General features: G+C 48.2%; 1 protein-coding gene across 1 annotated transcript in view; it reads left to right on the top strand.

Annotated features, from left to right (window-relative positions):
- Nucleotides 1-22,568, top strand: part of LOC148453731 (uncharacterized) — a 44,581-nt gene that overhangs the window by 11,631 nt on the left and 10,382 nt on the right. Inside the window, exon 2 of the mRNA XM_088461803.1 lies at nt 9,076-9,202. Within this exon, the coding sequence (XP_088317929.1) occupies nt 9,076-9,202 (127 nt within the window). The remainder of the gene's footprint in view (nt 1-9,075; nt 9,203-22,568) is intronic.

Below are 22,568 nucleotides of genomic sequence, written 5' to 3'. Positions count from 1 at the left end.
AGGAGCACAGGTGTATTCATCACTCACTGACACAATTCCCAGGTCACCCAGCAGGAGCACAGGTGTATTCGTTACTCACTGACACATTTCCCAGGTCACCCAGCAGGTGCACAGGTGTATTCATCACTCACTGACACATTACCCAGGTCACCCAGCAGGTGCACAGGTGTAATCATTACTCACTGACACATTTCCCAGGTCACCCAGCAGGTGCACAGGTGTAATCATTACTCACTGACACATTTCCCAGGTCACCGAGCAGGTGTACAGGTGTATTTATCACTCACTGACACATTTCTCAGGTCACCCAGCAGGTGCACAGGTGTAATCATTACTCACTGACACATTTCCCAGGTCACCCAGCAGGTGCACAGGTGTATTTATCACTCACTGACACATTTTAAAAGATCCACAAGTGGAACTAATCATTTCACTTCTGATTCTATGGGGAGACCTGGAAAACATGCACTGCTTTGGGTCCTGAGGACAGTGGGCCTGATTCAGACCCGGACGCTATGCTGTGCTCACTCGCATTGAGTGATTTTTCGCAATCTGCGCATGTGTATGAGTCGCAATGCGTGTGCGCGAACCAGTCATTGCGATGGGAAAGTGCTCGCCCGTAGCCCGCAGTCGGGCTGCTATTTTGAGTGACAGATAGTGCCATTTGTGGGTGGTAACAGGGGAAGGTGCTTGTAAACGGGGGTGTGGATGTGCGAACGCAGGTGTGCATAATTAGCAAAGTAGCGTCATTACACACGTGACTGGGTTGTATTTTAGCCTGCTCTCCATGTTCCCGATTAATCCTACAACTACCGGAGATGACGTGTGTTGCTGGTGACAAAGGGGCGTCTTTATACATGTGCGAGCGCATAGTGCGGCCGCTCGCTATTATTTAGTGGGCGGCTTTACGCGATGTAGTGCGAGCGCATGATTTAAATAGCCGGCCCCTTTTATCCAGCGAGCGGACACAAATAGCGTCCGGATCTGAATCAGGCCCAGAGTGTGAGAAGCTGTGGTAGAGCCATATATGTGATTGCATTTATATATGTGGAATTTGGGAAGGATAAACCATTGTTAAAGAGGGTCACATTGCGATCACAGCCTGACATAAGGACGCCCACTTCCCCTCACATCCGTATACATAGCGAAAGAATCGGCAACATCGTACCCAGACGCACGGTTAAGGAAGCGCAGATCTCACTCAGGAATTGCTCACTTCTGCGCACGCTATGAGTACTCAGGAGGTGTCTGGTATCGCAGTGGATAATTTATGCGTGCCCATGCAAAGGTGGTGAAACTCATTGGCACGCCTGCGTTCGCACGGCCACCCCCCTGTCACCACCCACAAACGGCGCTTCCTGTCATCACTCTGTCGTTCATCTGTGTACGCAGTTCTGACCATAGCATCTGGCTTGCTAATGGGCGCTGCAATGCATACGCAAGCGCAGTACGAATGAATCAACTGATTGTGTGCGTATTAACAACTGCGTTCCTTGCTAAATTAGCCCCAGTGTTACATGTAGAGTTTATTACCTAATGTAATATTCCACCGAGTCCTGGCTATCACAGCAGTGCAGGCTTGAACTGAGCCGCCAAGGATTCGGTGAAATCCCTGGTGGGCCCCGGTGATTTGTAGCCACGCCCTCTATCACGCAAAGTGCAGTACCGCTGCTTGCCGGGCTGTCACCAGGGCTGTGACTGACCCTGCCGGCAGCTACACGCAGGGGAACAGAGCACGGTGCAGGCAGGCTCAGCAGCACCACTAGGTAATACAGTCTCTGCAGAGCGGTGAGAGGAGCATGTGCTGAACTCTGATTGGATGAGCCAATCACAGGCTCCTCTGACCAATGAAGAGCAGCAGCAGCCTCATGGGTGTGACACACTGTGACTGCTGCTCTGCTGGCTGCCTGGGGCTGGTGTGGCTTCTGGGGAGTACACTGTGCGCACTACAGGTGGTCTAATGTATGGGGACTACAGGTGGTCTAATGTATGGGGACTACAGGTGGTCTAATGTGTGGGGACTACAGGTGGCCTAATGTGTGGGGACTACAGGTGGCCTAATGTGTGGGGACTACAGGTGGTCTAATGTGTGGGGCCTACAGGTGGTCTAATGTATGGGGACTACAGGTGGTATAATGTATGGGGACTACAGGTGGTATAATGTATGGGGAATACAGGTGGCATGTCTGGGCACTACAGGTGGTCTAATGTATGGGGACTACAGGTGGCCTAATGTGTGGGGACTACAGGTGGTCTAATGTATGGGGACTACAGGAGGCCTAATGTGTGGGGACTACAGGTGGTAGGTCTGGGCACTACAGGTGGCCTAATGTGTGGGGACTACAGGTAGCATAGTGTATGGGGACTACAGGTGACCTAATGTGTGGGGACTACAGGTGGCATAGTGTGTGGGGACTACAGGTGGTCTAATGTGTGGGGACTACAGGTGGTCTAATGTGTGGGGACTACAGGTGGCATGTCTGGGCACTACAGGTGGCCTAATGTGTGGGACTACAGGTGGCATAATGTGTGGGGACTACAGGTGGTCTAATGTATGGGGACTATTGGTGGCCTAATGTGTGGGGACTACAGGTGGCATAATGTGTGGGGACTACAGGTGGCCTAATGTGTGGGGACTACAGGTGGCATAGTGTATGGGCACTGTAGGTGGCATAATGTATGGAGACTACAGGTGGCATAATGTGGGGGACACTAAGTGTGGCATAATGTTAGTACATGTGTAGTGGTCTCATTAACCCACAAATGACCAGAATTGCAAGGGTTACTGGGTGGCTCACCATTACCTCCCTGACCCCTCCATACTCACCACTACTTATCTGCCCTACCCTCTGACCCCTCCTTACCGAACTCTCTGTGCACTACCTCCCTGACCCCTCCATACTCACCACTACCTATCTGCACTACCTCCCTGACCCCTCCATACTCACCACTACCTATCTGCACTAACCCCCTGACTCCTCCATACTCACCACTACCTATCTGCACTATCTCCCTGACCCCTCCATACCCACCACTACCTATCTGTATTACCCCCCTGACCCCTCCATACTCACCACTACCTTTCTGCAGTACCTCCCTGACCCCTCCATACTCACCACTACCAATCTGCACTACCCCCCTGACCCCTCCATACTCACCACTACCTATCTGTACTACCTCCCTGACCCCTCCATACTCACCACTACCTATCTGCACTACCTCCATGACTCCTCCATACTCACCACTACCTATCTGCACTACCTCCCTGACCCCTCCATACTCACCACTACCTATCTGTACTACCTCCCTGACCCCTCCATACTCACCACTACCTATCTGCACTACCTCCATGACTCCTCCATACTCACCACTACCTATCTGCACTACCTCCCTGAACCCTCCATACTCACCACTACCTATCTGTACTACCTCCCTGACCCCTCCATACTCACCACTACCTATCTGCACTACCCCCTGACCCCTCCATACTCATCACTACCAAACTGCACTACCTCCCTGACCCTCCATACTCACCACTACCTATCTGTACTACCTCCCTGACCCCTCCATACCCACCACTACCTATCTGTATTACCCCCATGACCCCTCCATACTCACCAATACCTTTCTGCAGTACCTCCCTGACCCCTCCATACTCACCACTACCTATCTGCACTACCCCCCTGACCCCTCCATACTCACCACTACCTATCTGTACTACCTCCCTGACCCCTCCATACTCACCACTACCTATCTGCACTACCTCCATGACTCCTCCATACTCACCACTACCTATCTGCACTACCTCCCTGACCCCTCCATACTCACCACTACTTATCTGCACTACCCCCTGACCCCTCCATACTCATCACTACCAAACTGCACTACCTCCCTGACCCTCCATACTCACCACTACCTATCTGTACTACCTCCCTGACCCCCCATACTCACCACTACCTGTCTGTACTACCCCCCTGACCCCTCCATACTCACCACTACCTATCTGCACTACCTCCTGACCCCTCCATACTCACCACTACCTATCTGCACTACCCCCTGACCCCTCCATACTCACCATTACCTATCTACACTACCTCCCTGACCCCTCCATACTCACCACTACCTATCTGTACTACCTCCTGACCCCTCCATACTCACCACTACCTATCTGTACTACCCCCTGACCCCTCCATACTCACCACTACCTATCTGCACTACCTCCATGACTCCTCCATACTCACCACTACCTATCTGTACTACCCCCCTGACCCCTCCATACTCACCACTACCTTTCTGCACTACCTCCCTGACCCCTCCATACTCACCACTACCTATCTGCACTACCTCCCTGACCCCATACTCACCACTACCTATCTGCACTACCTCCCTGACCCCTCCATACTCACCACTACCTATCTGTACTACCTCCCTGACCCCTCCATACTCACCACTACCTATTTGTACTACCTCCCTGACCCCTCCATACTCACCACTACCTATCTGCACTACCTCCCTGACCCCTCCATACTCACCACTACCTCTCTACACTACCTCCCTGACCCCTCCATACTCACCACTACCTATCTGTACTACCTCCCTGACTCTCCACACTCACCACTACCTATCTGCACTACCTCCCTGACCCCTCCATACTCACCACTACCTATCTGTACTACCCCCTGACCCCTCCATACTCACCACTACCTATCTGCACTACCTCCCTGACACCTCCATACTCACCACTACCTATCTGTACTACCTCCCTGACCCCTCCATACTCACCACTACCTATCTATACTACCTCCCTGACTCCTCCATACTCACCACTACCTATCTGTACTACCTCCCTGACCCCTCCATACTCACCACTACCTATCTGTACTACCTCCCTGACCCCTCCATACTCACCACTACCTATCTGTACTACCCCCTGACCCCTCCATACTCACCACTACCTATCTGTACTACCCCCCTGACCCCTCCATACTCACCACTACCTATCTGCACTACCCCCCTGACCCCTCCATACTCACCACTACCTATCTGCACTACCTCCTGACCCCTCCATACTCACCACTACCTATCTGTACTACCTCCCTGACCCCTCCAAACTCACCACTACCTATCTGCACTACCTCCCTGACCCCTCCATACTCACCACTACCTATCTGCACTACCAGCATTACTCCTCCTTACTCACCACTACCTATCTGTACTACCTCCCTGACCCCTCCATACTCACCATTACCTATCTGTACTACCTCCCTGACCCCTCCATACTCACCACTACCTATCTGCACTACCTCCCTGACCCCTCCATACTCACCACTACCTCTCTACACTACCTCCCTGACCCCTCCATACTCACCACTACCTATCTGTACTACCTCCCTGACTCTCCACACTCACCACTACCTATCTGCACTACCTCCCTGACCCCTCCATACTCACCACTACCTATCTGTACTACCCCCTGACCCCTCCATACTCACCACTACCTATCTGCACTACCTCCCTGACCCCTCCATACTCACCACTACCTATCTGCACTACCTCCATGACTCCTCCATACTCACCACTACCTATCTGCACTACCTCCCTGACCCCTCCATACTCACCACTACCTATCTGCACTACCCCCTGACCCCTCCATACTCACCACTACCTATCTGCACTACCTCCCTGACCCCTCCATACTCACCACTACCTATCTGCACTACCTCCTGACCCCTCCATACTCACCACTACCTATCTGCACTACCTCCCTGACCCCTCCATACTCACCACTACCTATCTGTACTACCCCCTGACCCCTCCATACTCACCACTACCTATCCCTGGTATAGCATAATGTGTGGGGACTACAGGTGGCATGGATGTGAGTACTACGGCACTACAAGTGGCCTAACAGTGTTCTCCAGCTGGGTGGCAAAAAAGGCTTATCTCCCTTACCAATCCAGCCCGACAGGTCTCAGGCTGCTCCCCCACTGGTTCTCAGTCAAAGTGCCCATTATGCAGTGCCCCCTGTATTTGTGCCCATTATGCAGTGCCCCCTGTAGTTTTCCCCTTTATGCATTGCCCCTGTAGTTTAGCTTTGCCCTTTTGCAGTGCCCACAGGCTGAAGTAGTGCCCCCAGATTGGTCCCTTATGTAGTACCCCCAGGCTTAAATAGTATCCCCAGACTGGCCCCTTATGCAGTGACCCCAGGCTTAAATAGTGCCCCTTATGCAGTGACCCCAGGCTTAAATAGTGCCCCTTATGCAGTGCCCCCAGTAGCAGCCCCCTATACAGTGTCCCCAATAGCAGCCCCCCATATACTACCTAAGTTCGGTCTGCAATCGGGAAGCCGACTGTCATATCCCGGCAAGGGTGAAATGCCGGGCGTCTAGATGTAGACGCCCGCATTTCCCCGATCCCGACCGTAGTGATGCCGGGCGCCACGAGCAGACAGCCGAAGGGGGGGGAGGGTTAGGTTTAGGGCTCCCGGGGTGACTTAGGGTTAGGCACCCCCCCGGGAGGGTTAGGCTAGGGGGAGGGAGGGTTAGGCACCCCCGGGGGGGACTTAGGGTTAGGCATCGGGGAAGGGGGTGGTTAGGGTTAGGCACTTAGAGGGGAGATTAGGGTTAGGCACTTGGTGGGGAAGTTAGGGTTAGGCACCCCTAAGGAGGGTTAGGGTTAGGGGGGTTAGGTTAGGTTAGTAGATACTCACCTATCCACGATCGGGATTTCATACCCATTCCCTAAGTTCATCTACACCCATACTTGCCTACCCCCCGGAAGTCGCAGGTGGCTCCCGTTTTTACGGGTAACCCCCTGCACCCCCAGAGGCGTAGGCATTTCTGTCCACTTCTTAGTGATGTGGGCAGAATGGGGAGCATATTACCGTATATCGGCGGGTCCGCACGTTGGAGGCAAGGCCTAATGATGTGATTCTATGAGAATCGCGTCATTAGGCCCGCCCCATTTGTAAATATCTGGCGGTCGCGGGTAATCCCCATGAGGGGGTGAGGCTTAATGATGTAACCCGGCCCAACTCCACCCACCTGCTTCTCCTCCCCCGGCTTCTCCCGGGGAGGAGAAATCAAAAGTCGGCAACCCTGTCTACACCTCCCAAATCTCCTATTCAGCCTCCCGCGTCAGCCTCAACCCAAACCAACCCTCAGGCATGACACGGGCGTCTCAACCCACGTACCCTCCATCGCACGTCCTGCAGGGAAGGATGAGATTAGCATTTGCATATTCCCACCACTATTGTGAGGGCTTCAGGGATTGTGGCTTCATTACCAGCCATCTCTGACTAAGGGTCACCTAATGGACTTCTGGATCACTCCCACTGTATTCTAGTCACCTGGGGGCATTGAAAACCGACAATTAGCAACCATGTTCTTGTCTTGATGGAAATAGTTTTTCCATTCGATGCTGGATATGCGATGGCTGCTAGAGGGTTTGCGTACGGGTGAGTTCCTGCCGCCATCAGCACATGCACACATCACAATCATCAGTGATTAAACCATTGATGGTTGCCTTGTTATTGCTACATGCCACCCACACTCCGTCGTGCGTATGCGCGAGTCCTGGATAGCGACGGGCAATCCGTCGCTCCGGGTCTCGCACCAAAGGGGGCGTGCTGTCGGTGTTGAGTGGGAACGCCTACCGTCTGCGTTTGCTCAGCCACCCCCCTTCCCCGCCTTCCAAACGGGGCAGCTGTCAATCAACATCAACAGCTGCCCCTTTTGGATGCGAGCGCCGGAGAGAGTGCTTTTTGCTCTCGCTCCAGGGCTCGCGCACCCGCAGCGCGCATGCCGCGCATGTGCACTGGGCCACCATCGACCCACTTGCGAGAGGGTGATTCAGAGCCGGACGCTATTTGCGGACGGTCGTTCTAAAAAAGGGGCCTGATATTTAAATTGAGCGCTCGCTCTTTGCGGTGTGTTGACCCCTCTATGTCTGAGCGAGCGTTAAAAAAATGCGCTCTCTATTTTGCATCTCACGTCATCTCTGGTAGTTATTAGATTAATCGGGAACATCGAAAGGCATTTGAACTGCTCGCAGTGCTTGTGGTAGGTTTTTTACTTACCGCTATCACTGCGAGCAGTTCAGGCTAAAAGACAACCAAGTGACGTGGTCGATGACGCTCCTTTACTAATTATGCACTCCCATTAAACGCCGTTTTGACCGTTAGGCACGCCTGCGTTTGGATCTCCACTCCCCCGTTTTCTAGCACCTTCCCGTTACCACCCACAAACGGTACATTCTGTCAATCAAATTAGCAGCCCCTCGCTGTTTTACGAGCGCACGATTTCCGACCGCAATGACTGGTTTGCGCATGCGCATTACGACCCATACGCATGCGCAGTTGTGCGAACATCGCTCAGAGCGAACGAGCGGCCGCTTACGAGCGGCTCTGAATCAGGCCCTATGTATACTCTGCGCAGTCTGCACACTGCATACGCTTCCCAAAGCACAGCCCAGCATAGGGACGCCCCCTGCTACCTTCTTCTATCCGTACAACAATGTGCAACAGTGCAAACATCGGTAACATGGACGCACATCGTCACACAGCATGTAAGGCCAGTCTGACCAGCCACAAACACTGCTGGCCCACAGAGAGCTCTCATACTGAGCTGGAGAACGCCATGGCTAATAAATGCACACCCATGAAACTGCATTTAAAAAATCAGACACATCTGCGTTCTTCTAACCACTCCCCCGTTACCACCCCCAAACGCTGACTACCTGTCACTCACTGTGCGAGTGATTCCTCTGTATGAATGTAACCTCATTGTAATCGCTGCATGTGCGCATTTGCTAACAATCGCTCATTCTGCGAAAATATTGCCATTGCATCCATCTCTGAATCAAGCCCAGAGGCCGTAGAGAGTGTTCTTATGTCAGGATGCTCAACTCTGCAGTTCCGATGACACGCCCACCGCGCACAACACGAGAAACGCATGTTCTGTGCCTCCATTAGTCCATGTGATACAGCGTGAGGGGTTCGTGGCGGTTGCCTGCGCTAGGTTGTACATTATACACATACAGATTGACCCACTGATCCGGTATCGCGTCTTGTTCCAGGTCCCGGTGACGTTTGATGATGTGGCCGCGTATTTTTCGGAGGACGAATGGAAAGATCTGGAGGAATGCCAGAAGGAGCTGTACAAGGATATGATGAAGGAGAATTATGAAGCTCTCATTTCCATGGGTAATAATAATTATATCACTTATAGTCAGCAATGGCCGCCCCATCGGAAGCCGCAGCCGCCTGTACCGATAACCTACCGCCTGTAACCTGCACTGTCAGCGGGCATTCTGCTAGTTTCCAATATATTATCGCACCAAAATCTCAAATAATTCACCGTTTTCCCCGCGGTTTTATGTATGAAGCATCTGTGAGGAAACGTCCCTTATTCAGCAATATATTCCCTATCAGATGTTACCTCCACAGTCTCCATTATCGGGGGTCACTATAACACCGCTGATATTTGTTACTAATGGCGCTTTGCTCCGGATACCACAAATGGGAATTCATTGGTATTTGTATTAGAATATGAAATAACCAGGTAAAATTATAATATTTCCATTGAGAAAATAAATTGTGAATTAGAAATAAATAATATGCCCTTATTAAAGATGGCAGAATAAATATCTGCGCACAGATTAATAATACAGAGGTTCCCAACGCTGCCATTGCAGTCCAGGTATTAAGGATTTCCATGATTGAGCACAGGTGACTTAATTAGTAGCTCAGTCAGCTTGATTTAATCATCTGGACTCTGGCATGGCTATCCTGAAAACCTGGACTGTAATGGCGGAGTTTGGGAATCGCTGGATTAAAGCATCGCCATCGTTATAGCAATGGCAGAGTACAAATCATCAATTAGCATACTTAGGCCCCCATTTATCAACGAGCTTTATCATTCACAACGAGGGTTACAACTCCCTGTCTATGATAAATGGTGCTTCAGCCAATCAGCTCCCAACAGAGATGACAGCAGGCTTGCCTACCCTTCCGAATATCTGGTGCAGCTCCCGGCTCCCCGTAAAGGCAGGCAAACCTCCCTGTGGCCGCAGACCCTTCCAGCCTCCCCATTCTAGTGATAGAAACCCCCGCACAGGAGGGTCGGGGGCGGCGTTGACTCGATTTACGCTGAATTGCGTCATTGTGGCCCCGCCCCCTGCTTCACAATGCCTCTAATTTCGGCATTGTGTAGAGGGGGCAGGGCATGATGACACGATCATGCGGGCATGCCCTTGGCCCCGCCTCCAATACTTAGTCATTGCCCGGCCACGCCCCCCGCTGTACACAGGCATTCATCTCTTTCCCGGAAAGGAGGGAGGTATGGATGATAGCTGGGAGCTGATTGGCTGGAGCACTATTATCATACATAGCAAGTTTTATCACTCATTGTATAAGATATAACTCGTTGATAAATGAGGCCCTCAGCGACTCTCCCTAACACCTGGCCGGGAGGACACAACACTGTGATGACATCATCATTGGCGCTAAGCACAGCCCCTATCACATGTGCACCCTGATCTCCCATCATCTATAAAGTAACATCAGAGCTGTTATATATAGATCTGCAGAACATTGCTCTGTTCCATCTACCTCCTGACAGATATATTCAATTAGAGGCGAAAAGCCGCGATCGGTGAAAAGTTTTCGCCAATCCGCGGTTTTCACCTGTTTCCAAAGTATCGCCCTATTCAATTCAGGACGTTTTTGCCTAGATGAAAACTCCATAGGCAAAATCCGGCATAAAAGGCAGGAGAAAAGAGGTGCAAAATCCATATTTTGAGGTACAAATGTTGGGACTTAGGTCCTGATTCAGACCCACTCGCAAGCGCATAGCGCTCGCAAGCGGGTCGATGGTGGGGTACTGCGCATGCGCAAGCCCCGGAGCGAGAGAGAAATTCTCTCGCTCCGGGGCTCACTACAAAAGGGGCAGCTGTCGATGTTGATCGACAGCTCAACCCACAGCTTAGCGAGTGGCCAGGAGCCCGCAACAAAAAGAAACCGCCCTGATTCAGAGCGAGCGCTCTTCAAGAGCGTCCGGCTCTCAATCAGGCCCTTAGTTCAGAACCCTTTGGCCATGACCCCTAATGACTAATTAGAAAAAATATATATATATATTTTTAATAGTGAACTTGGTGCAAAGTGACAATATTGCTAAATAAATGTTAATATAATAAAGTGTCAGTGCAGTATATATATGAAGTAAATATACCTTTAAAAATAAAGTGTCGGTGCAATGAAAAAGGTGCTAATAAACCTTCATATTTTGAAAAAAGGCAAATATTCAATATAAAAGTACACAAAATGTATTTAAACTAAACAGAATATGTTAAAAGCGTAGAAGGTAAGAAACATAAAACACTGAGTTTATACATATATTGGAATTTAGCCAATATAAAAAATAGATTTTTCCAAATATAATAGGATAAAGTGCCAAATGCTTATCTTATTTAAAGTTCCCCAGCAAGTTCATAAAGGGCAGGTGTGGAGCTACCCGACGCGTTTCGTCCTTTGTTCAGACTTCTTCAAGGGTAGTGTCACTATTATATTTGGAAAGATCTATTTTTTATATTGGCTAAATTCCAATATATGTATAAACTCAGTGTTTTTATGTTTCTTGCCTTCTACGCTTTTAAGCACTATTGTCACTTTTCACCAAGTTCACTATTAAAAACCTATCACTCAATAGTAGATTACCACTACTATTCTTACATCTCTTGTACTAAAGCTGACACCTATAACTGGATGGGAAAGTGCACTGAACTAATAGTACTGTCTTATTACTAGCATCTTAACCGCTGTATAGATTAAACGTCAGGGGCGCTGATTAATGTTCTATTTTTCGATATATATATATATTACACACATCTTAATTCACCCCAAAAAAGATGTAATTTTTGGGGTGAAAATGTAAAAAGTATTGGAAAATGGGTCTAAAGCACTGGGGCAGGTATGTTGGGGGGCTGTATGGATGGGGCAAGTATTTTGGGGGCTGTATGGATGGGGCAGGTATTTGGGGGGGCTGTATGGATGGGGCAGGTATTTGGGGAGCAGAATGGATGGGGCAGGTATTTGGGGGGGCTGTATGGATGGAGCAGGTATTTAGGGGGCTGTATGGATGGGGCAGGTATGTTGGGGGGGCTGTATGGATGGGGCAGGTTTGTTGGGGGGGACGTATGGATGGGGAAGGTATTTGGGGGGGCTGTATGGATGGGGCAGGTATTTGGGGGAGTTGTATGGATGGGGCAGGTATTTGGGGGGCTGTATGGATGGGACAGGTATTTGGGGGGCTGTATGGATGGGGCAGGTATTTGGGGGGGCTGTATGGATGGGGCAGGTATTTGGGGGGGCTGTATGGATGGGGCAGGTATTTCTGGGGCAGAATGGATGGGGCAGGTATTTGGCGGGGCTGTATGGATGGAGCAGGTATTTAGGGGGCTGTATGGATGGGGCAGGTATGTTGGGGGGGCTGTATGGATGGGGCAGATTGGTTGGGGGGGCTGTATGGATGGGGAAGGTATTTGGGGGGGCTGTATGGATGGGGCAGGTATTTGGGGGAGTTGTATGGATGGGGCATGTATTTGGGGGGCTGTATGGATGGGGCAGGTATTTGGGGGGGCTGTATGGATGGGGAGATATTTGGGGGAGTTGTATGGATGGGGCAGGTATTTGGGGGGCTGTATGGATGGGGCAGGTATTTGGGGTGTCTGTATTGATGGGGCAGGTATTTGGGGGGGCTGTATGGATGGGGCAGGTGTTGTTAGGATTGCAGGAGGCTTTAAACATTTTTTAAATCTGCACTTTATTGACAACAAAATATACTAATTAAATCACCCCAAAAAAGATGCAATTTTTGGGGTGAAAATGTAAAAAGTATTGGAAAATGGGTCTAAAGCACTAGGGCAGGTATGTTGGGGGGCTGTATGGATGGGGCAGGTATTTGGGGGGGCTGTATGGATGGGGCAGGTATTTGGGGTGGCTGTATGGATGGGGCAGGTATTTGGGGGGCTGTATGGATGGGGCAGGTATCTAGGGGGCAGAATGGATGGGGCAGGTATTTGGGGGGGGCTGTATGGATGGAGCAGGTATTTAGGGGGCTGTATGGATGGGGCAGGTATGTTGGGGGGGCTGTATGGATGGGGCAGGTATGTTGGGGGGGCTGTTTGGATGGGGCAGGTATTTGGGGGGGCTGTATGGATGGGGCAGATATTTGGGGTGCTGTATGGATGGGGCAGGTATTTGGGGGAGTTGTATGGATGGGGCAGGTATTTGGGGGGCTGTATGGATGGGGCAGGTATTTGGGGGGGCTGTATGGATGGGGCAGGTATTTGGGGGGGCTGTATGGATGGGGCAGGTATTTGGGGGGGCTGTATGGATGGGGCAGGTGTTGTTAGGATTGCAGGAGGCTTTAAACATTTTTTAAATCTGCACTTTATTGACAACAAAATATACTAGAACCCATTTTAATGTACCCCCAAATTAACTACAGCAATTATTTCCCCCCCCCAAAAAAAAATGTTTCCATCATTTTCCACACTTGTGTAAATATGCGTATAAGCCCTTTGACTCAATTTAATTGCCCTAATTACTTTTATTAGGGCTGTTAATACACTTCTACATTGATTCCCCGGGTGAGTTAGGTTTTATTGGGGGTACAGATCGATTTCCCCCCAAAAAACGGACCTTTCGCCAGTTCCGCTATTCGCTGCATTCGCCTGTATGCGTTTTTGCCTGTATTACAATTGAATAGGGCGGAAAGCGAGTGCGCGCATTGTGTAAGTAGGTGAAAACTTTGCCTCAAAACACGCGAATGAGGTGAAAACATTGCCCTTTTCGCCGATCTCGGCTTTTTGGAGCTAATTGAATCCGCCCCATAGTGATATATCCTGCAGATTGTTACATTACTGACCTCTATAGGGATCGTCAGAACATTGCTGGTAGCTGATCTCAGTAGTAATGTGGTGTAATAGTGCAACATGGGCACCAGCAGGGTGATAATTACAGTACCAGCCATGCCCTGGGTGGGAAGGGGGGAATAGGGGGTGCAGGAGGCAGCAGTCACACACTTACATACAGTCCCACATATATACACAGACGCACAGTTCCACACCCACACATACATAGTCGTATACATATACACATACATACAGTCACACACATATACACAGTCACACATTAATACACATACATATATACAGTCACACACATAGTCACACACTAATACACATACATACCTTATAAACACATACATATATACAGTCACACACTAATACACATATACACAGTCATACACAGTCACACTCATATACAAAGTCACACACATAGTCACACACTAATACACATACATATATACAGTCACACACTAATACACATACATACAGTATATACAGTAACACACATATACAAAGTCACACACTAATACACATACATATATACAGTCACACACATATACACAGTCACACACAGTCATACACATACATACAGTCACACACATATACACAGTCACTCACTAATACACATACATATATACAGTCACACACTAATACACATATACACAGTCACACACACATACACAGTCACACTCATATACAAAGTCACACACATAGTCACACACTAATACACATACATATATACAGTCACACACTAATATACATACAGTATATACAGTAACACACATATACAAAGTCACACACTAATATACATACATATATACAGTCACACACAGTCAAACACATACATACAGTCACACACATACACACAGTCACACACTTATACACATTCATATATACAGTCACACACATAGTCACACACTAATACACATACATACCATATATATATACATACATATATACAGTCACACACTAATACACATACACACAGTCACACACACACATACATAGTCACACTCATATACAAAGTCACACACAGAGTCACACGCTAATACACATACATATATACAGTCACACACATATACATAGTTACACACTAATACATAAATACAGTCACACACATATACATAGTCACACACTAATACATATATACAGTCACACACTAATACACATACATATATACACATACATATATACACACTAATACACATATACACAGTCACACTCATATACAAAGTCACACACATAGTCACACACTAATACACATACATATATATAGTCACACACATATACACAGTCACACACTAATACAGTCACATTCTAAAACACATATATACAGTCACACACTGTGTACACTGAGCCTACCAATCGCAAACTGCGATTGCAATAGCCATTGCGCATGCAGTTCAACTGTGATTGTATGCTAATCCATTGTGATCACTACGCCCCCTGCAGCACAACCTAAGGACACCCATCTTACCTTACACACATTCATAATGTTTATCAAGACTGCAAAACCATCGGAAACAGCGAGTACCATCGCAGCCTCACACACACTTGCACATTCTCTGACCTTACTCAGGAATTACTAACCTCATCACACACAGTGATTACACAAGACTGAGACACCATCAGTAACATGGAGTACCATCACAGCCTCACACACACTTACACAGGCTCTGACCTTACTCAGGAATTACTAACCTCATCACACACAGTGATTACACAAGACTGAGACATCATCAGTAACATGGAGTACCATCATATCCTCACACACACTTACACAGACTCTGACCTTACTCAGGAATTACTAACCTCATCACTCACAGTGATTACACAAGACTGAGAGACCATCAGTAACATGGAGTACCATCACAGTCTCACACACACTCACACAGGCTCTGACCTTACTCAGGAATTACTAACCTCATTACACACAGTGATTACACAAGACTGAGAAACCATCAGTAACATGGAGTACCATCACAGCCTCACACACACTTACACAGGCTCTGACCTTACTCAGGAATTACTAACCTCATCACACACAGTGACTACACAAGACTGAGAGACCATCAGTAACACGGAGTACCATCACAGCCTCACACACACTTACACAGGCTCTGACCTTACTCTGGAATTACTAACCTCATCACACACAGTGACTACACAAGACTGAGACACCATCAGTAACATGGAGTACCATCACAGCCTCACACACACTTACACAGGCTCTGACCTTACTCAGGAATTACTAACCTCATCACACACAGTGATTACACAAGGCTGAGAGACCATCAGTAACATGGAGTACCATCACATCCTCACACACACTTACACAGGCTCTGACCTTACTCAGGAATTACTAACCTCATCACACACAGTGACTACACAAGACTGAAAAACCATCAGTAACATGGAGTACCATCACATCCTCACACACACTTACACAGGCTCTGACCTTACTCAGGAATTACTAACCTCATCACACACAGTGATTACACAAGACTGAGAGTCCATCACTAACATGGAGTACTATCACATCCTCACACACACTTACACAGGCTCTGACCTTACTCAGGAATTACTAACCTCATCACACACAGTGATTACACAAGACTGAGACACCATCAGTAACATGGAGTACCATCACATCCTCACACACACTTACACAGGCTCTGACCTTACTCAGGAATTACTAACCTCATCACACACAGTGATTACACAAGACTGAGAAACCATCAGTAACATGGAGTACAATCACTTCCTCACACACACTTACACAGGCTCTGACCTTACTCAGGAATTACTAACCTCATCACACGCAGTGACTACACAAGACTGAGAAACCATCAGTAACATGGAGTACCATCACAGCCTCACACACTTACACAGGCTCTGACCTTACTCAGGAATTACTAACCTCATCACACGCAGTGATTACACAAAGCTGAGAAACCGTCAGTAACATGGAGTACCATCACAGCCTCACACACACTTACACAGGCTCTGACCTTACTCAGGAATTACTAACCTCATCACACGCAGTGATTACACAAGACTGAGAAACCATCAGTAACATGGAGTACCATCACAGCCTCACACACTTACACAGGCTCTGACCTTACTCAGGAATTACTAACCTCATCACTCACAGTGATTACACAAGACTGAGAGACCATCAGTAACATGGAGTACTATCACATCATCACACACACTTACACAGGCTCTGACCTTACTCAGGAATTACTAACCTCATCACACACAGTGATTACACAAAACTGAGAAACCATCAGTAACATGGAGTACCATCACATCCTCACACACACTTACACAGGCTCTGACCTTACTCAGGAATTACTAACCTCATCACACACAGTGATTACACAAAATGTGCAAAAATGCGGTGCCCTGAAACAAATCAACAAAGGCAATCCAGGGGGCCCCATGCCCCAAAAATGAACCAAAGTTGCACTACAGTATATAAAACTTGTAGGACTTACCTAGAATTGTGCCTAATACCAGTGTGCATATTCATTACAAGACTCCATGCTTTTAAACCAATGAGGTAGGGGTGCTAATCCAGACTGAGGGCGTCTCCTTTCCCTCAGGTGTGCAATAAAGCACATTAAATGGAGTATATGGGAAGGTTTCTGGACTGCACACCCTGAATATATATAATGGGAGGTGCTACCTGATGAGACTAATTGTAGGCACAAAAACAGACAAATCTCAGGTGCACAACTCCAAATTATTAATAATATATAAATGCAATACAATTTTGCAATCAATAGAGGTTTTTAGCATAATCTTGGCCAAGGTTATGGGCCTACCCACCATATCCAGGTAACCTCTGTAGGGTAGGTCCCTAACATACTACGATTCAAATCCAGAGTGCAGGACACCCCAAACTAGCCCAGCTAAGCTGCCCCAGGGCACCGCCATAGTAAGAAAAGTGCAGTGTGAAAGATAGTTAGGAGCAGCTACTGCTGCATATAAAGAATGAAAAAAAAAAAGTGAGGTACATATATAATAAACAAACAGTGAAGGGTTAAAATGTGTCATAAAAGAAAAATGTGTAAAAATGCGGTGCCCTGAAACAGATCAACAAAGGCAATCCAGGGGGCCCCATGCCCCAAAAATGAACCAAAGTTGCACTACAGTATATAAAACTTGTAGGACTTACCTAAAATTGTACCTAATACCAGTGTGCATATTCATTACAAGACTCCATGCTTTTAAACCAATAAGGTAGGGGTGCTAATCCAGACTGAGGGCGTCTCCTTTCCCTCAGGTGTGCAATAAAGCACATTAAATGGAGTATATGGGAAGGTTTCTGGACTGCACACCCTGAATATATATAATGGGAGGTGCTACCTGATGAGACTAATTGTAGGCACAAAAACAGACAAATCTCAGGTGCACAACTCCAAATTATTAATATTATATAAATGCAATACAATTTTGCAATCAATAGAGGTTTTTAGCATAATCATGGCCAAGCTTATGGGCCTACCCACCATATCCAGGTAACCTCTTTTGGGTAGGTCCCTAACATACTACGATTCAAATCCAGAGTGCAGGACACCCCAAACTAGCCCAGCTAAGCTGCCCCAGGGCACCGCCATAGTAAGAAAAGTGCAGTGTGAAAGATAGTTAGGAGCAGCTACTGCTGCATATAAAGAATGAAAAAAAAAAGTGAGGTACATATATAATAAACAAACAGTGAAGGGTTAAAATGTGTCATAAAAGAAAAATGTGTAAAAATGCGGTGCCCTGAAACAGATCAACAAAGGCAATCCAGGGGGCCCCATGTGCGTGCCCAGCCTATTTTGCATACTGCTGTCAGGCCCAGCCTCTGTCACATTCGGACTCACGCATGCGCAGTCTGGGATCTCAGACAGGGCTGTGGGGAACGCGGGGGTTTAATAAGTTTTGCGGGGCAGCATGAGGCTTGTAAAGAAAACGGGAGCCTGGTAAGTATGGTGCAATGCTGAACGCAGATTCCCGATTATCTGCGAATGTGCAGAACAAGTCAGGTGTGATCGCACACAGCCCCTGATGGACAGGCAGAAGCATTTAAGGGGCAGTGTGGGGGCGGCCGGTGTTCCCGGAAACAGGGCGTGGCAGCCCCGTTTTCAGGGAGTGGCAAGGCTAGGGGCTGCGTCCACAGATGCAGCTTCCTGGCCTCGCATGCCAGACTGTGTAAGCTGAGGTCGCGATGGTGGTCCCAGGCTGTGCCCTCGGTCGCAGTGCTGGGATCGCAGATACAGCCGGGGGTGTCAGACACCTCCTGCTGCATTAGCACATTAGCAAGGATGGAATTACAAAGCTGCCTGCGTGTGGCTAAGCTGAACCCCCCCCTGGTGCACTAAGGAGTATTGATGTGAGAAAATAAAAACTCCATACAACCCGGTCTCTCCGTTGTAATTCCTATCAAAGGTTAGGGATCCGGGAGAGGTCCATGTAGTCATCTATCATCCTGGGTTTGGGATAAGAAGAACACATGAGGGGAGATGTACTAAGCTCTGGAAAGTGATAAAATGGAGAGTGATAAACTACCAGCCACTCAGCTCCTAACTGTCATGTTACACTCAGCTCCTAACTGTCATGTTACACTCAGCTCCTAAGGGCCATATTGAATTAGAAGTGAAAAGCCGTTTTCCGTGGAAAATTATCACTGATCGCGGCTTATCGCGTGGTCGGAAATTATCTCCAAATTCAATTCCAGCCGGTTTTCGCCTACGCAAAAAAGTCAATGCAATGTAATAGGCAAATAGCAGGCGAGAAGAAGTGCGACAATTTTATTTTGGGGTGCAAACATGGGGAAATCACTCAGAACCCTCGGGACAGTCCCCTAAAGGTCAACTGCGTCAAAAAATCCAGCAAAAAAACCCAAAAGAACACCCCAAAAAAGTACTTTCATTTTGGGGGCGAAAAAGTACAAAGTGGGGGAGAAGCTTAGAAACTAGCGAAATAGACTTCTTAGGGGTCAGCAAGGATGGGTCAGGGGTTTTTAGGATTGCAGGTGCATTTTTCAAGTTTTTTAAACTTCACTTTAAACCATGCTAGCGCCCATTTTCAGGTACCCCAAATGTGGCAGGACATATAGGGCCTGATTCAGAGCCGTTCGCTATTTGCGGTCGTTCGTTCAAAAACAAGGGGTGGCTATTCAAATGATCCGTTCGCAAATTGCAGTCTGTTCCCACCTCTAAGTCTGAACGAGCGAGCAAAACATACGCTCGTTTATTTGTTAAAAACGCCCCCTGGCCGCTCGCACCATACGTCATGTCCGCTATTTATTAGATTAATCGAGTACATCGACCAGCGTATGAACTGCTCGCTATTCTTGTGGTTGGTTTTTGCTACCACAATCTTGCGAGCAGTTCTGGCTATAAAATAACCCAGTGACGTGGTCAATGACGCTGCTGTATTAATTATGCACACCCTTAAAATGCCCGTTTTGACCTTTAAGCACGCCTGCGTTCGGATCTCCACTTCCCGTTTTCAAGCACCTTCCCCTGTTATTACCACCCACATACGCCTCATTCTGTCACTCAAAATAGCAGGCATTCGCTATATTGTGAGCACATGAATTTCGGCCGCACTGACTGGTTCGCGCATGCGTATAACGATCCGTACGCATGCGCAGATGTGCGAACATCGCTCGGAACGAGCGTACTGCCGCTAGCGAGTGGCTCTGAATGAGGGCCATTGTCACCAAAAATTCTGCTTTATGCCATTCTTCACCACTTGTGCAAAGACGCTAATAACAAGGATTGTATACAATTTTAGTACCCCAAATAGTTTTATTGGGGCTATTAGAAGACTATTACATTGATCCAGGCTTGCCTACCCTCCCGATTTGGCCGGGAGCCTCCCGATTTTCGGGTGCCGCTCCCGGTCCCCCGGAAAGGCAGGCAAGCCTCCCCGAAGCTTGCGACCCTCCCGACCTCCCCCCTGAATAAAACGGAAACCCCCGCAGCGGGGGGCCCGGTGACGCGATTCGCACAGAATCGCGTCATTGTGGCCCCGACACCCCGGCTTCACAATGCTTAAAATAACAGCATTGTGAAGAGGGGGCGGAGTCACGATGATGCGATCGTGCGTCCCCGCCCCCAGTGTGCCACCAAATGGCCGCCCCCACCCCCGGCTCCGGCCCCAATGGCCGCCCCCGCCCCCTGCTATTAGCCGACAATCAGCTCCCTCCCGGAAGGCTGGAGCTGATTGTCGGCAAGTATGCATTGATCCCCAATGTTACTGCATTTTTTGGGGGGGTTCAGACTGATTTCCCCTATTCTGACAGTACTTTTCGCCTGTTTCACATTCGCCGCTTGCCGTATTCGCCTGGTTAGTAATTGAATAGGGCGAAAAGCGGGGAAGCGCACAATAAGTTTTCTCATCCAAAACACGCGATGTAGGTGAAAAGTCGGGTAGGCGAAACTTTTTTGCCGAGGCAAAACTAATTGAATACGGCCCTAAGTGTCATGTTACAGACTGTGTTTGAAAAATGACAGTTGGGAGCTGATTGGTTGGTAGTTTATCTCTCTCTACTTTATCACTTGCCAGAGCTTAGTACATCTCCCCCCTGGAACGTTGACCCTTGCTTTGTCGGGATTCCCCACAGCGGGTGACTAGCAGACACCCTGACACTTCTATTTATATAGCGGGGTTTTCCCACAGTTGGAGTCAGACCGGGGAAATTTTCCATGTAGTACACTGCAGAGCTACGCCCATACGCCTATACTACAAAGTATACTATTCAGTATATATATACACAACGCTATTATGGTGCCTTATGCAAGTCGTGTACCTTATGCAATTTGCATACATTTTATAAATGAAGCAGAGATGTGCGCAGAGCCCCGTGTTTCAGTTCTAAATCATTGACGTGTTTGGCAAAACCACCATTAAGTGTTTTGGGGGTCTATTCGTGTAGAACATGACGTGGCTCACGATAAATATCACTATACTGTATATCGCATCACATCATTGTGATATATACATAGTGTTTAGTAGCCATTCATGTACTCTTACCTCTCCAACGTCTTCATGCGCTGTCCGGCCCCTCCGCCATCCCTGGACGCAGTGAGAATACAGATATATTGCCTTTTTTATCACTGCGCATGGGCCGGCGTCCGAGAGCAGCGGGTCAGATCAGACCTGCTGCAATGCATGCTGGGAAAAGGGGGCGGAGCCAGGTCCGGATGTCGGCAGACATCGGGGAAGTAGGCAGCTTTCCTGCTCTGTCCGGCTTGCGGTACAGATTACACCATCCTATGATACTCATTCGTTCTTCTATGAATCGCACTCCCCATACAAAGTGCGTGCTGCGATGGAGGGAGCGGGCGTGCCCCTGGGGGAGTATATACACTTCTCCACGTTAACCTGCTCCATGAATTGCAGGAAGCGATAGAAGAGCTCTGATTTCAGCTAAACACGGCTCTTCTCTGCTTCATGAATAGACCCCTTGGTTTGGTTTTGGTTTTGGATTTTTAAAAAAAAATTATAAAAACAGCAAAAATAATGTAATTTGGGCCTGTTTTTGTTCCTACAGTATTATTAACCTCAATAACATTAATTTCCAGTCATTTCCAATCAATCGTGACCACCTAACAGCACCTAAAATCATGAGGGTGGGTGGGATATAACTGCATTCCAAA

The sequence above is a fragment of the Taudactylus pleione genome, unplaced genomic scaffold (genome assembly GCF_031769625.1).
Source record: "Taudactylus pleione unplaced genomic scaffold, aTauple2 ptg001104l, whole genome shotgun sequence".
NCBI classification, from domain to species: Eukaryota; Metazoa; Chordata; class Amphibia; order Anura; family Myobatrachidae; genus Taudactylus; species Taudactylus pleione.
This window is presented reverse-complemented; position numbering and strand designations above follow the sequence as displayed.